Raw genomic sequence first — 17,914 nt, 5'->3', positions numbered from 1 at the left:
AGAAGATTAACAACCTTAACCTGCTATTAAGATAACCCATCTAGCAATGACTCACGTCTTCTGAGTTTGCCTCAGGCTTAGCTGGAATATCGTCTAACTTTTCGCGCGACATGTTTACTTCGAGGTCACGTGACATCAACTGGCGCGTTTTTCCTCAATTGCCCTCTCGCTGGATAAGAACCTCTATTCTCCTTAATCTCGATTTCTTAATTGAAAGCAGGCCTTCTAAGATCTATTTTGTCCTGTAGTAGCTTAAGCTGCTGGAAAATCAAAAGTATGACCCATCAACACGCTTTTTTATTGTAGCATGTGTTTCTTCTTCTTTTCACAATATGTGAGAATTTGGCTCGGCCGTTGTTTACCAAAGCTTATGCACAGCAATACGGAAATATCAAGCAAAGGTCTATACATTTTGCTGACAAGTCAGATTTCAAGAGCATGTTTGCTCAAACTGTTTTCAAAAATATCAAAACAAAACTTACGATAAGTCGGGCTGTCAATAGAAATGTAGATTTAAAATGGAACAAAACTTTAAGAATTTTTGAAACTGATTGTAACACTTTGGTCTTTCAGCCATGCATACGGGCTACCAGCTACCTAATAAAAAGATGTGTTTGTGCGCAGGTTAAAGCCTATGTTTCCAGCTAGATTTTTATCGAAACTTTTTTCTTAAATAGTAGGCTAACAAATTTAAACCTGCTATACCTGTCAAATCACTCACTCAGTAGAAGAAAAACGCGTAGGCTATGGAGTTTTACATTGTCCTGTATATTATCTTTATCTGGTCTTGTTGTTTTTAAATAGTAGTACGGTATCGATATAAATTTCTCAACTCCACAGCTACTGATTTTCATGTTGCCGTACTTTGGTAGACATTTTTTTTCGAATTGATTACAATTCATATTCTAATAAGCAATAAAACTTTTTTGTTAAAGTCTCTTTTACCAACTTCGCTTCTTTTTTCCTCAAATTTGTGGTGAAATTGTCCAGTAGAGATACATAAATCCGATTCGCCACTTGCCTTTATTATTTAATTCTGAGATTATAGAATATACGTGAAAATTTGAATCTACGTGGCATAGACATGGTCTAAAAAGCGCCTTCACTTGAGTGTCTAACTTCTATTCCGTTGTCTTCACGAATTCATGAACAACTGAACCAATTGCAGAGTGGTTTTGCAAAATGCCTGCAGCAATCAGTGGATACCACCTTTCTTCTGAGAAATGACTTCGGAAAGTTGTCATCTGGAAATTGTTTTTGTTCGACCCACGACTTGGAAAAGCAACAAATCACGTCAAAAAAACAATATGAGACGTTAAAACGATGCAAAAAATGAAACGGTGTGTAAGGAACAGTAAAATGAAACATCTGCGGTTTGACCTGTATCCAGAGGCGGAGGCAGCCTAAGTGCGTTGCTTCAACGTAGCCTGATGTTACAACGTATAGTAAAACTGTAACTTCTGCCTGCTGGGTCACACCATACCACGACCACAATGGCTGGAGCTCCCCAGCCAGCTGAGTTATCTTTTTACAGCGTTAGCCCTTGAAACGACGTAAAAACGGAAACTTTTGCTGCTGGCTTTGCACAGCGGTGACAAACGTCAGCAAAAAGCCCATTCGTAACATTTGTCATGCAAGTGTCGGATTTTTGGGATTCGGGAGATCGCCTTCTCGGTTTTAGAGTCAGAACAATAAAGTAAAAAATGTATTAAAGGGTCCAGTTGTTTCCTGTTCCATTAGATGAGGAAAACACAACACAGAATCACACTTAGTAAACAATGCAAACTGCATTGCCGAAGACTAATCCTTTTCTTTGCTTTTACACAGCGCTTAATGAGTTCTGTTCGAGCATGTGGAAGCGAAAATGTATGGATTTCGCAATGGAACTCTTCAAAAAGACAGTTAATCCTACACAAAAACAGAGAATATGGGTGGAAAGAAATATATCTGTTTCGAAGAGATTTGATTTTGAACAAATTTTCTATGAGCAACGTTGAATCGCTGTAAAAAGGACTGATTTTGTTCAGATGAGGTTGTAACATCTTGAACGGAAACAAGATACATTTCCCCAAAAGACAAGAAACTGTTCAGATATCGCGTGACGCCCTCGGGGAAAGAGCGTTGTCAAAGCCGATACGAGCCTGCTACACCATGGCCACCTATATAGCCTACACAGACCTTGCCCAAAGTGAAAAACTGTAACTTAATAATGGCTGGAGGACCAATAAAGTTTTAATTTTAAACTTTAGGCTAAATGTACTTTATATTTCTTTGAAATGATATTTTTGATAAAAATTGTCGAAGTGTGATTACTGAAAAACTCCTTCTGATTTCACTTTTAAAAAATAACAATATTTTCCGTTACCAGAAGCTTTTCGGATATCCAACACCAGTGCCAAAATCTAGTACAACATTTTTATGATGAACAATAAACATAGCACAAACATCTCACGAAATATACACAAAGGCCACATTTATCAAAGTCTGCGGAACTGTACTACTCAGACCGCTATCAAGCTTAACAGATCGGCCTCCAGCCAAATTTAAAGCTAAAACTTTGGCATGAACTGTGTGTAGACCGATATGCCTAAAGTTGTTGCGATCGTGCCTATATATTTTTACTTGTTGTCCAAGGCTCCAAGCACAATATGAAGTTCGCGTTTAGTCGCTTCTAGCTTTTTCAAGACTTTTGTTAAGTTTGGCATATATTGATTTTCATTGCGGTGGTTAGCAATAAAAACAAACTGGACTGGCCTCTACATTGACCACAAAAGTTGTATTTGGATTCACATGACGAGTCAAGACGGCGTCTCTAATAGACGACTGGTTTATGACAGCGCATCCAACGAAAGACTAAAATGATGCCGTTTGTGCTTTTTTGTGTGTAAACTGTAGAGCAATGAGGATTAGTAAAAGGTAATTGCGCCGTCATGTAGTTAATCGGGTACAAAATTGAAAGACTCAATCATTTGAGGATATTATAAAGCAGAGATTCTTAACCAGGGGTGATCGCACCATTATGAGATGCGAGATCTCTTCCCAGGAAGAACTTGGATTATCAAGATTTGTTCTAAAAAGAAGTAACATGCTGTAACTTTGTGTGGGGTTTGAATCCACATTCTGAATTGTAGGCGATGGTTACTTTTCATTCATTTTAGAGGAGATGCTAGAACAACGGGTTGGTGACTTTGAGGTAGTGCCAAACAAAAAAAGTTTGAATCACTGTTGTATCGATAAATTGTCATTAACTCTTCTCAATTGAAGCTTCCCCTATGAGTTTATGACATAAATGTGGCTACCAAGCTTTTTTATTTGGCACAGGTTCTTTTTGTAACAAAATGTACACCAAACAAGCATAAAAAAATTTCCAGTGTGACAAGCAACGTACGGTGTGCATTAATGAGAACATCCAAATAAACGTTACGACAATTAAAAGCCGAACTGGATTAAAAAGAAAGACAAAGGGCATGGACCGATCACACCGGGCATATTTAGATATTGCTTTTCAGGCCAAGGGGGTAACGATCCGCAATTAGGCAAAAGCTATCCTTCGGGTGTTGGATTATGAGCAAGAGAGTATTTAGATCCCTAATGATAAAACTTAAGATTTTCAAACCACGACTGTTAACATTTCAACTACAAAGATTTGAAACAAATTTTCAGCAACATGTTTAGGCTATTCTGGTGCATCATTTACTTTTCACAAAATCACAAGAATATAAAGAATATAAAGTTTTGTCACCTCTGATATTTGCTATTGTGGTTGACGTTGTAACTGAAGGAGTGAGGGAGGGCTTATTGAGTGAAATTTTGTATGCAGACGACCTGGTCTTGACAAGTAATAGTATGGAGGGACTGGAGAGAAAGTTTGAGAAATGGAAAGAAGCATTTGAAACCAAGGGTATGAAGGTGAATCTTGAAAAAACAAAAGTGATGGTGAGTGGAGCAGAAGGAACAGTTGTTGAGAACAAAGTAGATCCCTGTGGAATATGTGGCAAGAGAGTGATGAGAAATTCAATGCAATGCAAGGAATGTGGAAAGTGGGTACATGCAAGATGTGCTAATGTCAAGAGAGCTGCAACAAGATTGGCGAAGTGTTTTGTTTGTGGGAAATGCAGTAAAGGAAGGAATGAAGTGGAAGGCCATGATGATGAGTTCTGCCATGGCATCGAAACAGTGACAGACTTCTGTTATCTGGGTGATCGGATAAATGGAAGTGGTGGATGTGAAGCAGCGGTGACAACAAGGGCAAGATTGGGCTGGGCAAAGTTCAGGGAATGTGGGGAAATGTTGCATGGTAGAAAATTTTCACTAAGGATGAAAGGAAAAGTATATCGGAGCTGTGTGCGGCCTGCAATGCTATATGGTAGCGAGACATGGGTATTGAGAGAGAGTGAACTGGCAATCCTGAGAAGAACGGAAAGGTCAATGGTGAGAGCAATGTGTGGGGTGACAACGAGAAGGGAAAAAAGGACTGAAGAATTGTTGGATATGCTAGAGATGAGAGAGACCATAGACCAACTGGCAAGGGCAAATGGAGTAAGATGGTATGGACATGTGATAAGGAGGGAGGAAGGAAGTTTTCTTAGAAAGGCACTAGATCTAAAGGTGGATGGGAAGAGGAAACGCGGTCGTCCAAGGAGAACGTGGAAACAACAAGTGAAGGATGAATTTAAAAAAGTTGGACTGAAGGAGGAAGATGCAAGGGACAGGGTGAAATGGAGAAAAGGGGTTAAAACAATTGCTGCGCGGAAACAATCGGCCACCCCCACTAGTGGGGAACAAACCGACGATGGATTATGATGATGATAAAACAATCAACATACAAAAAAAGCATTCTAACGCCTGCTTTTGAAGATATTGTCTCAGGACATATTTAAAAACACTCTATTCGCCATGCTGTCAGAAATTACGAGACCGCTTGAATTTTTTTAGTTTATTCGACATTCATAATTTTTTTTTTGTATTTGGTATGTTGCAAATCCCAGTGTAGTGTATTTCACAGTTTGCTCATTTGTTTTGGAAAGCACCAAATAAAAAAACTACTGTGAAAGTAAAATACAGTAGAAAAAGCAAGTGGTCTCATAATTTCTTACATTGTACTTGCTGACGAATTATTTGAACAAGAAACCATTACAAATCTAACAAGTGTCATTTGTATAAGACTGTCTGTTTACTTTTACTTTGTACGTCCAGATTCTCTTGTGCATGGTGCACACTGTGCAATGCACAAGAAAATATGTTAACTAATACCAGCTACCTTTCCTACCTACATTAAACGCAAGAATCCAGATCCTGCAACAAGACTGCATAATATCAGGGCTGTGGAGAAGGAGGGATTTTAGCGTGTCCGGAGTCGTTAAAAAGTTTCGACTGCGACTTGATACAAAACGTAAAAACAATAATTTTTTTGTTTCCAATCATTTTTCAAAGTATTATTTCTTGTTCGCTATGTTGCGCTCTAAAATTTTGCCAGAAAATAGAAGTGTTTGTTCTTGCCAGCTTTTGTGAGTCACCGTTTCAATTCCGATCACAACTAAAGTGAAACTAAATTTTAAAAATACGAAAAAAGACAAGACAACACTGAAGCCGGAGTGGTATATATTTCGCCCGACTCTACAGCTTTGCATGATACTCACAGCCTAGGAAGAGATAGTGGTGATGCTGCCGGGGCTGTGGAGTCTGGAAAAAAATATACGACTCCGACTCAGGACACGCCAAAACCCCTCCGACTCCACAGCCCTGAATTCTTCTATACAACTCACAAGCAATTCCAATGTCCAGGGATTTACCAGAAAGATATCTAGAATATGCGAGTCTTGCGTAAAGCTTGGCATCTTCCTAGTTTAAACACAGGATCACCGGTGAATCTATGAGCTTTAATTTATAAAAAATATGTCTTCTAATAACTGAGAATCTTCTGGATCAAAGGTAGTGGTGATATCGTTATCCGTATCTTTTGATCTGCCAAAAGGAGACAAAGAATTCTGTTCCGGATGTAAGGGATACATTGTCTCAGAGCAAGAAGAGGAGGACACTAGATCGCTGAGAATAGTGATGTTGTTCATTTTATGATGCGTGGGTGGACGGGAATTTGTGAAGGTGGATGACAATAATTCCTCTTCCACCAGAGTGTTGTTTTTCGTCTTTCTGCTCCCGAGAATTACGTAACTACCGGCGGATGAATCTTCTTCGCGGTGTCTTGGGCTCTCTTTTACCGGGGGTTGCCGAAATGAATTCCAGTCTGACACATCAAGATTGTGAATACTCTGTTCGTAACAAACATCACAAACACGTGGTCGTCTTCGATTTGTATTTGACGGGACATCAAAGCTTGGATTCTCGGGAAAGTAGCTCGATGAGCCCCTTCTTTGTGAAAGCGGCGACGCCATGACAGCATCAGGTTCCTTTGTGTTGAAAGTATTTGGACTGCGACCAACAAGGCTTTGAAAACTGGAATCATTTGGTCTCTTCTGATTGTTTTCAACCGCAAAGGATTCTTGCACCCTTTAATAAACAAGGTCAAATGACGACGAGTTGTGACTAGCAGAAAACAGTTTTAAAGCAAGAACACATTCGTGTTTGTTGTGATGGCTCAATTGATTGAGCGAATTTTTGAACGAAGGATTGCCAAATCAAGTAGCGCTGGTTCGACTCTCGGGGTGTGCGCTTGAGCATCCTATTTCGAAAACAAACCTCCATTCAGCGGCACTTGGTAGATGAAATCACCCACAGACAACCACAAGCGGAAACTTTACCTTGTCAATCTGTGACCGGGCATGCGCTAGTGGTTCAAATCCTCTACGAGTATGCGAAACTGCCAGAATTAAGCTTTCAAATAAGCTTTTCGAAGTCCGAGAATAAAGAATCTCACAATCCACCAATGATCAAAAAACGAATTTCACATCCAATAGGTTTATTCCAAATATCGTCTTTGAACGTAGATTTAACTGGTGACTTCAAGGTGGTGTGGCAATAATAACGTTTATTTTTCTACCGTTGTCACAAATAATAGTAAACTACCTACCCCTCCAATTGTGTAAAGTCTTCCGGCCAAGTTGGGGCGCAATCGAATCGTGATTGATCAGGCAGGAAAGACTTTGATGGCATAAAAAGGTCTTTTCGGGGACCATTGGGGATGGCACTCACGTCTGTAAATCGTTTAGATGAAGTACACCGATTTCGAGATTTTTCGTAACTTAATAGTGAAGAAGTTATTTTGATGAAAAAAATGATAATATTCCCAGGCAGCGAATCAGGCGTTTTTTACATTGATTCAACGTCCACAGACGTTACATCAAAGCACAAAACGACTGATTTGCTGCCTAGAATTGTTGACAACACAGGTTTACTTTCATCTCCATGCGATTACGCACGCCACCTGTTGACCAAGTCATTTCATAAACATTACCAGCGGATGAAGATAACGCAGCGCTCATTTAAAAAAAAGCATCCTAGAAAAAATGGACGGGGTCTGACCAAAAAGCACAGTCCCTCAGTCTTGTGGGCATTTATAGTTAAAAACCCACAACAAACAGCCAAATCTAATACATACCAGGGGAATAGGCGCTTGGGTAGCGAGGATCGTTGGATCGACCCGGGGAACTCCCCAATTGCGATACGTATCTTGAACCGTCGGTAGTTGCAGATGGGAAGTTGTTGCTGCGTTCCAAATCACGTTTTCTCATATTGTATTCATCATGTCTTCTCTATGGAATGATATAAAATTCAAGTTAAACTTTCACACGCGTCAATGTGCATCCGAATCGGTAGAAGGGAGTTCGATGTCAGGTCGGGTTATGCCAAAAACTTTTTAAAAATGATATTGAATGTCATTCCTGCTTGACAGTTGGCGATAGAACAGATTCAAAGTAATATTTTACTCGGCTGCGTCTCTGCACGGTTGAGCCTGCGCTGTCTGCATTGTAATGCTTTGAAAGAAAGCATGTGTGCGATGGAAATAGCGCTATACCAAAAGACATGATTATAATTCATATTAAAAAAGCGGCAATGGGGCGTAGGAATAGCAAGGGGTGAAAACTGCAAGTAATGCTACAACGTGAAATCTATCACACTGTAGCGTGAGGTCATTATCTAATCCTTATGACTTAAATAGTAAAAGGAAACATACGACTATAACCTAACCCGAACTGTAACGTCATCACTAACTCAAACCCTCCATTTTCTTCCTTTTTATATGACAAGGACGCGTATGGACGTAAATTTCACGCCATAACACATATAGACAAATTGAAATGCCAACTTCACTAATCGACTGGAAAGAATGAAGCTACAGAGGAAATGTATTGCGCAAATATGTCTCGCCCTTACTAATTACCATCAGTGATTTAAAACATCAGTCAATGCTGTGTAATAACTAATATTCTACTAAGCAAATCAATAAAGTATCTTTTCTACTGTGCAGTTAGAACTTTTTCGGGCGTAATTTCCAAAACCAAGTTACAATTGAAAAGCTTTAATGATTTTCTTTCGCATTTGTATGAAAAACAAACACATACTTTTAGTTCTTTTTGGCGAAATTTTAGTATGTTTTCTTGCTCCACAAGAAGCTTTTGTAGTTGGGCTTGCTGACATTCAAGTTCCTTCTTCTGCTTAAGCAGCATCTCTCGTCGTCCCAAGGGACTTAAGCTTCTCCGTCGTTGCTTGACTGCTGCAGCAGTTTTGCCTGGAATTTGGTCATAAAATCACGTGAAAACAGTTTCAGATAGAAATGTTGTTCTTTGCAGCAATAAACTAAAACAAAGTAAATTTCGATAAAAACTTCAAAAGATATATGCATTATGCAAATCTAGCAACCAAAATATTCCTACTTGTTTGTTGTTGCTAAACCTTAAACTAATTTGCTTTGGTTCATATACAGTGCTACAGCAATTGAAGATCTAACTTTGAAAATTACAATATTGAGGTAGTTAAAACATGTACAGTATTTTAATGGTCAAAACAGTTTTCATATAAAATATATTTCAACAATAACCCTTTTCGGTATTGTTCAATGCGTTGCCTGCAACAACTTTGCAAAACGTTAATTTTCTTTTTCTCAAAGCACTTTCCTTTGCGATTGAAGTAGTTTTAAAACTCAATACTTTAAACCAAAAACATAATTACTGCACCTTTCTCCTTCTGGCCTCTTATGTACTCCTCGGATGTTGAATCGGAGGTGCTGAATCTTCGTATGTCTTCGTCATCACAAGTGGCATCTGCGGTGTCCGATGATGCACCAAGAGGATCAATGTGTCTGAATTTTGGAGGATCGTTCGAAAAGTAGGCCTTTTTTCGGGGAGTCTTTTCCCGTCCGACAACAACAAAATGAGGGGGGAGGTTGCTCTGTTGGGGGCTTTGCAAAAGTTTCCGATTCTCCTGAATAGGCCAAAGATTTTTGTTTTGGAGCTAGAATGCTCCACATAAAACCAAGTCCCGGTGAAGCACATTCTTATCGCACTATGCATGCATCATTGCACTTGCTATTCAAGAATTGAGCAGACGTTTAGCATTCGTCTCATAAATCTAAGTAAAGTTAAACCATAATCGCAAAACATGAAATTAATTCAGGCATCCAATGGATAGACGCATGTAAGGTATCGTTATGGTACATAATTTAGCTCCAGAAAATAGAGTGCCACGACATGCTAAGAACTGATCAAGGCCGTAAACGTAGACCACGTTTGGCCATTCTGTTTTTGTACGAACTAAACTAAGCTGGTTTTAGGGGTCGCAAAATATGACTCCGGGGCAAAATTTAAGCAAACCAGTGGCAATGCAAGACAAGTTTATGCAATAAACTTACCTTAACACGCCTGAAGCTCTGACCTAAAGATACATTATTCTTGGCATTTGGTGGAGAGTTTCCGTTACTCCTATGAGATTGCATTCCTTCTTCAATTTCACGCACAGTTATATTGTCATCTAAGGTGGCGGATGCTGGATATCGTGGGCTCGATTTCATTCGCACTCCGCTGAACAATGTTAGCACAACGTGAACTGTGACAATCTGTTACTATTGCCACCCAGTCGTAATTTACCCAAGCAATTGTTGCCACAAGCGGCGCTAATACCACATTTATGCACGACATGAAAGCCGCATTGAAAAACGTAACGTTCTACTGTAGAATATTCAGTGCTACTATGTCATGTATGTCAAGATCTGGAGTGTTACAACTTGTAATCTATATTTCAGTTGCGGCCCTAACCCTGCAGATCGTGTAGGACCCGTAGGCTATTTCACGAGCACTGAATGTTGCGCATAGTACCTGCCACCTAAACACCGCGCAAACTGGGATACTTCACTTACACAGAATTCGGCCTGCTGAGGGGAGATTCCAAAAGTAGTCGGGATATATCCCGTGCCACCTCCTTCTGTTCGTCTGCTATTTTCTTCTGGTAGAAAACCAAGAGCTTCTGGCATTCATTGAACTGGGAAAGGATGTTTTTTTGCTCCGCTTCTATTCGGTTTTTGTCCGTCTTCAACTCATGCAACTGAAAGAGAGTTAGAAGTTTTGAAAATTTTATTTCAAGATAACCAGATAGAGAACAGAATAAAGTTATAGCTATGCATTCTAATTTCTTTCAAACTGCTCGATATTTTATGCTGTGGTGTCAGCTGTCAGGTTATGAAGTAGCCAAGGCAATACTATATCTATTGTTGAATATGCGGCAAGTAACCACATAGTGGATTTTGGGCAAGTGTTATTGCGCTTGAAAATCGCTACATCTGAAAGAGTGTCTTTCCTGTCTTTCTGTATCACGCGTTGCATAGCGCACTACCAGTCTACCAACCTAAACCAAAGTAAACTTGGCAAATGTGGCATGTGATCAATTTGTTAATGGCAAACAAACTCTTTCGAAAACCCATCTACTGTATGTGTATTGTGTAAAACCTAAAGTTTGGCATAGAGTGTACGGTAGTGTTGTTTACACTACAACAAAAGGTAGTAATTACGTCTGAATTGCCTCATTGTCTTGCAGTCATATTTATCGGCTGTGTGGCCAAGTGGTGAGAACGTACGTCGGTTCAACACCGCTCCAGAGCACACGGCTGTGTCTCGACAAGACAATGACATGCCAAAACAATGGGAGCAGCTGACTCGGATTGTGTGTCCCCAGTCCCATCGCTGCTTCCAGTTGAAGGTTTTCTTGCATTGCATCTGTGATCGCAGTACTATACTGTACATTGTCGCATACGACACAAAACAAATCATGATTTTTATTACTGTGTGTGGAACTGGTCTCCATAAATTTGTTCTAAACACATTTTATAAACAGTTAGTAAGTAACTACGTCATCTTACTTGTGAATCAAATCGCTTTCTTTCATTGTTAAGCAAGTTTTCGATTGCTTCTTTGTCTTGACCGGTCTTTGCAAGCTCGCGTACCAAGTTGGCTACTCTTGTTTTGTCTTCCGGACACAGATCTTTCAGGGATGCTCGATGGGTCTTGGACGATGTGGACACATCTGAAGTTACAAACAAAAAAGTGGGAACATTTATTCAATCTGAATAGTAGCTTAAATTACACAGGTTAAAAATCAAAAATTAAACTTAAAGTTTTTTACAATATAACTGTGCGTGAAATTGAAGAAGGAATGCAATCTCATAGGAGTAACGGAAACTCTCCACCAAATGAACAGGTTGTGTTAACCTGTTTTAGCCACCTTGATAAAGTCAGTCGTGCTGACTGACGAAACGTCGGAAATACAAAAGCTAGTTATCATCTTTAACATCAGGAGGTAACCTAGTAAATAGTCACCAGAAGAACGCAAATTACTTTTATTATCTTAAAGTTTTTGTTGGTTTTTTTATTTTGAGCTCTGAATTTTTACTCGGATTGAAATAAACCTATTTTTAAACAAACCATACAAAATGCAAAAACTGACCTCATAGTTGAGTGGACATTTTAAAAGCTAGCGGTACATATACTATGCTCATCTTCAGTACTAAGCTACAATTCAATTTAAAATAGGTACTAGGTAGGCTAAGTAATGTAATGTTTAACAACAGACTGCTGCACTAAACTAAGATGCATCTAGCAGATACTGGTAACCTCTTACTTTTAGAAGAGTCAGCAGCGTCCTTTGATTTGGATGTTGAAACTTTATCTTCTGGTCTTTGGACATCCTTAGGAAGATAATGAGTTGTAAAAAGATAATTAAAAATTAGGAATTAATAAACAATATTAATTAATAATAAGGAAGATAATTAAAAAGAATGAGTTTGTAAACTACTTTATCATTTCTTGCAACCACAGGTGTATTCTTTCGGGACTATTCTCATAACTTTCCCAAGGGAAATATTCAGATTTTGTATAATTTTCAAGTAATTTTGTGGTCAAGGTGGTGAACTACATGTTGAGTAAAAATAAATAGCAAATTGTTTTCCACTGCACCCATACGGTCCCATAGTGTATTGTTCAATGTTCATTGCATTGCTACTATTTTAGGACTTTGGTGATATGCTACAAAGTATAAAATAAGTTTGTGTAATGTTTAATTGTGTAAATTTTACTTGTTATAGTTTTATTTTGTATTAAAGTTTAAGTTGTATTTGTATTAAAGCCACCTTTTGGGCCCAGCATTGAGCAGCTCCTGTTGGTAGAGCTTGACCGATACCACCTTTTCAGGCCGATGCCGACATTTATGAAATTTTTAGGCTGATACTGATATATTTCAACCGATATATAATATATCTCAACTACGAAAAATTTGTTACCAACAAAGTTATTAAGCAACAAACCAGTCCAAGAAAGTTTACGGACTGGTTACTGTAATGGAAAAATCATTCTCAACAGTACACTAATCACAAAAAAACACCAAATAAAAAAGATTCAACCAAACGCAATACTGTTTTGAGTTCAACTCAATAATCAAAGTTCCAGTTTCAAATTGTAGTTCAAAAAACATAGTTTCTCACCATTTATGCCAAGAAGAGAACATCTTTTGTAATCGTAAATCAATCCAACACGGCAGAAGTTTCTGCTAGGATTCGCACAAAGACTGGAGTCACCGCCACTAGCCCGATAAACAGAAGCACAACCAGACAGCACCAATTAAATAGGCAGCTAGAAGAGCGCCCTTCCTTCCACGTGCACAAAACAAGACATTCAAAAGCATACCCACGTGCTGCATGCAAAAATCGATTGTGTGCAGCCGCTTGCACTTGCACGTAATTAAAACCGAGAGAGTTCAAATGCGTGTTTGAGCAATTTGTGTTTCTTCTAATCTAAAGGCATGTATGACTGGTTTTGAGTGTGCTTTTGCTGGCCGATAGATCGAAAAATAGCCGATACAATATATCGGCTACTTCTGATATCGGCCAAGCTCCACCTGTTGGTAATCTCACTTCTAGAGAGTTTGATACATCAAAAACTTTTTTAAATGAAAGAAAAACTCTTAAGTTGAACAAAAAGGTTTTTACAATTTGGGTACTCCTACAATGTCATAAATATGTTTATACGGCTATACGCAGTACAGTTTGGCCGGAAAAATTAGCTTTTGTGATGTGATAGATTATGGTCACATCAGACTGCTTACATAAAAGGCATGTATTTTTCACTTATTACTGAGTAGCCTAGCACGTAGTCACTAATGAGCATTGAATTTCCTAACTGGCCCTAGTTTTAAAAGCGTTGCCCAGTGCCTACCTACCCCTGTGCTAAATCATCTGTCAGTCTTTCAAAGATTTTTGCCAACAGTCTCAAAAGTATAACTTTTAGACAATTATGTAAGTGACTGGATGGTATGATATTTGATATTCCATTAAACTACGTTAACCATCTCTCAAAGTTTATTTACATGTTAGAAGAGACAATTAACGACAATGTTAATTTTCCAACAATGACCATCAAAATAACATTCATACTTCAAAACATTGATAATAAATCAATGATAAAGTAGCAAAATTTTGCAGCCTCTGGTTTAGCCTTAAGCACATTACCCAGACAGCAAGATCCATCATGTTTACATTGATTTAACACCTGCAGACATTGAATCAATGTAAATATGACAGATTTTGCTGACTGGGTAGTGATAAAGACATTCAAAAGATGATCAAAAATTAGTTTATTTGTTCCTATTGCAATCATGTTACTGTGCTAGTGTGCCTTGGCAGGACACTTAAAAGAATGCCAGAAATGCAAATCTTTTAAAATCAGTGGAAAAACAATAAAGCAATGATGTTTAGCTATGTAAAATATAACAATAATACTTTTTACCAAATCATATAGCCTAGGCCTACCTCTTTTAAAGACATCTTTCGTCTGCTATTCTTGACTATTTTCAAGCCTGAATTAATATTCTTCTTTTGCAAATCAACACCAGGGACATATGACATAAACTCACTGTGTTCACCTTCTGACCAGTAAATCCCATGTGAGACCGACATTGAGTTGACAACAAAGTCTTGTTTCAATAATTAATTACACATGTTTATTAGATCAGTTTACAAATTTATACAACAAAATTTGCAGACTGTGCATATTTGTACATTTCTGTTAAATATAAGAATATCTAATGACAGCAAGTGTTCAAATATTACATGGTACAAAACAGAGGTTTTTAAATTAAGGACACCCCCTTGGCTGATGTGAAAGGTTTACAGGAAAACGGGGCAACAAAAATGAAAACACTTTTTGGTTGATGAATGGAATTTTACTCATATCACATTTGCAGATTGCTAATTTGGATTATTGCCTTTACCAGTTAAATGCACTACCGTACTTGACTGCATGGCAAGGGAGAATGTCTGCATGAAATTTGGAAGGCCATGAGTTTAATATTGCTTTAGAGGATATACGGTTGTGTTTCTGTAAAGACATGTAATGACATGCCAAAATAATGGGGAGCAGCTGACTCGAAAACTAAAATGTCCCTTTGCTGCTTCCAGTTGTCTGTTGTGCTGCATCGTTGTTGCAATGGAAGCAAAATAAAACATGACTTTTATAAAATAGGCTATGTGATGAAATAGTTTTTCTGTATAAAAAGTTTTGCTAGCCACAAATCAAACTAATTAAAGGCAGTCTGAAAGTATAATTGGACCAATTATGAAAGCACAAGAGAAAAAAAAACTTTTTGCGTCAATAGTACCGTACAATAGTAGGTTACGTACATGCAATTAAAAATAGCACTTCAACAAATCAGAAACTTCATTCTTCCAATCTAAGCGGCACTGCGTCAAGAGCCTCTACAAGTATGCGAAACTACTAGAAATACGGTAGCCTATGAAAACATACGAATAAAATAACACCATAAGAAACTAGATTCCACAACACACAGGAAGCAGTGAAAGACTAGCCTATAACAGTCATTGAATTTGAATAACAATAAAGAAACTTTGAAATATTTCGTTAATATTCTTTTGTGTTTTGTCTCTTGCTGCTGAAAAGGTAGTGTTTACCTGTTTCAAACTCCTTGATAAAGTTGACACTCATGCTGAAGGACTTAAACTGTCGGAAATAAAAGTTAGGTATCATTCTTAATATCAGGTGGTAGCCTAGTAAAGTCACCAAAAGAAGGCAAGTTATTTTATAATAAAGCAACTTGTTGTTAGGCTACGTATTGCTTAAAAATGCTATCTGGCAGATTCTAACCTCTCTTCAGAATCAAATTATTATAGTAGGCTACTAGATTTATTAAGAATTAGATTAGAGCAGTAGGCTAAATAATTAAAATAATCTCACAAAGCTATTTTTTTTAAATTTGATGTACCGTACCATTAAGGTTTTCATATAAATTTTAATAATGCAGTGAATGCATAGCCATAGAGCACAACATCGATAGCCTACAGACATGCCCAATGAGATACGGTATTGTAATGCTTGTTAAAGTTCTGTTGCTACAATTCTTCTAGACTGCTTTATGCAAAAGGTCACAGGAAATTGCAAATTTCTCATGAATTTGAAATTAAACCCTGGCCTACATGGGTAGAAGTAGATTAGTGTAGTTACCCTACCTACTGTAAAGTAAGGATGAGTAGCTACATCAGCTGATGCAAAATCGTTTTCAGTCTGTGTAGAATTTAGCTTATTCTTTCCATGAATCTGGATCAATTTCTAGTTTTAGTATGGTATGCGTCTGAAGTTTTGTACTTCACATTCACCAAACGAAATAATCTTCTCACAAATAGCATCAGACTTGAACCTGGGTCCAAAATCGAAAAGTTCAAAATACCCGCGCAACGGACCGCAGATGGATGAATTTTGTATGAATCTAAAACGATGGATGACCTTGTATGAATTTAAAAAAGCACAACCTTTTTTCCGTTGATCACCTTGAGTGGCAATTGCTATTTTTTTTTCTTTTATATTCAACACCAGAAAAACGAGTATTTTTCACAACTTTTAGCATATAATCCAATAAAATAGAATTATCATTAAATATATTTTTTGAAAAAAACAACTTCTTATGGAAGCCTTATCGTCACGCATGATGCACCCAGCGTGCATAGTGACATTCAGTGGACGCATTCAACCATTAGTTCAAAAAGATTCTTACCAAAGCTGCCAGAGTTGAGCTAAAGTTGCTAAACCAATCAGAAAATAGATTTTTATTTTTAAAAGCTTGAACATTAATGTTGTCAAGACTTTAACTAAAATAGAAATAGATAATTAAAGTGCATTACATTTTAAAATCAAACGCAAAAGAAAAACCACATGTTTGAGACTTATTTTGGTTACTGGTTCAAAAGTCAAACATGAGTGTAAAGTTATGCCGTGTGGCAACAGTTGTTCTGAAGCTGCAATTCCTCCAAAAAAAAGTCCATAGTATTAATAATAATAATAACATGTGAGATGTCGCAAAGCAGAGTCCATATTCATCTTTCAATTATATACCGTACAGTAAACAAACTAATGAAGACGATAACTATATTGAAGTTAACAGTTGGTATCAATAGTGATTGTTTTTTTACAAACTGACAAAACCAAATTTATGCAAGAGGCAGTCAGTGCTTGAAATCAAGTTGTTTCAGTAGCCTAATACTATGCTGTGTCATCATTTTATTTTTCGTCATTAATGCGTCCGGAATGAAAAACACTACTAACTACAATAGTGGATATGGGCCTACCAGCACGTCAATGAACGGAAAAGGTGGCAAAACCCTGTCAAAGAAACATGTGCTTTCTTGATAAGACATTGGCAGTAATAATAACAACTTAGCATAATTGTGTGCTTACATAATGTAGTAGATTATGCAGGATATTAGAAGTCATAATAAGCCATTTTGATAGGACTGATACAGGAAAGGGGATACTTACTAGATGCAACAATTGCAAGGCATATTTCCAGTTGCTATTGAGAGTAGACGTAATGTTAGATCTAATCACAAATTTTATCATACCGTACATCTATAGATTGTCATGGCATCTTTGTAGGCTATCATCTTAACTTGTACTTAGGCATACCCTGCAACTAAGTCATACTAGTGTGGTGTCTTCTCTGGAAAAATAAATTTTTTGATTAATTAAATCTTTATTAGACTGAGAAAGCTTCTTTGAGGGCTTAGTGCTGGCGATTTTGCATACTTGTAGAGGCTTTCAGCTATTGACACAGGCTCGATTATCTAGATTAACAGAGTAAAGTATCCAATGATTGAATAATTGTTGTTTTTGAATTATTTCAGCTAAATAAAGAACATGCATTGAAATGCATTGCTCAAGCACACACCCCGAGAGTTGAACCTGCGCGCTTCATAGTTAGGATGAGTCAAAAGTCTGAGTGTCTAATTGTATTAAAAGAATTAAAAGATACGCATTGACTACAATCCTAAAAATTCTGCGAAAAAGTTCATGGTGTGTGCAGTAAGCAACAGATCTTAGCCTAAGTTGTTGAATGTTGAAAGCAAAAAGTTTACTGTTAATTTTTTTAATTTGCATCAGGTGAAAAATAACAATAAACTTAACAATTTTTT

The 17,914-nt window shown here is 37.6% G+C and overlaps 1 protein-coding gene across 1 annotated transcript; it reads right to left on the bottom strand.

Annotated features, from left to right (window-relative positions):
- Positions 1-2,407: 2,407 nt before the first annotated feature.
- Positions 2,408-14,493, bottom strand: LOC145767195 (uncharacterized). The gene is made up of 10 exons (XM_082578970.1): positions 14,246-14,493; positions 12,064-12,130; positions 11,306-11,469; positions 10,310-10,494; positions 9,806-9,974; positions 9,132-9,378; positions 8,520-8,686; positions 7,556-7,709; positions 7,028-7,151; positions 2,408-6,507 (listed from the first exon to the last, which is right to left on the bottom strand). Exons 1-10 carry the CDS (start codon positions 14,390-14,392, stop codon positions 5,880-5,882), a joined length of 2,052 nt encoding a protein of 683 aa, XP_082435096.1. The 5' UTR covers positions 14,393-14,493; the 3' UTR covers positions 2,408-5,879.
- Positions 14,494-17,914: the final 3,421 nt, after the last annotated feature.

Source organism: Aplidium turbinatum, chromosome 3 (genome assembly GCF_918807975.1).
Source record: "Aplidium turbinatum chromosome 3, kaAplTurb1.1, whole genome shotgun sequence".
NCBI lineage: Eukaryota > Metazoa > Chordata > Ascidiacea > Aplousobranchia > Polyclinidae > Aplidium > Aplidium turbinatum.
Note: the sequence above shows the minus strand (reverse complement) of the source record. Positions and strands in the feature narration are given on the sequence as shown.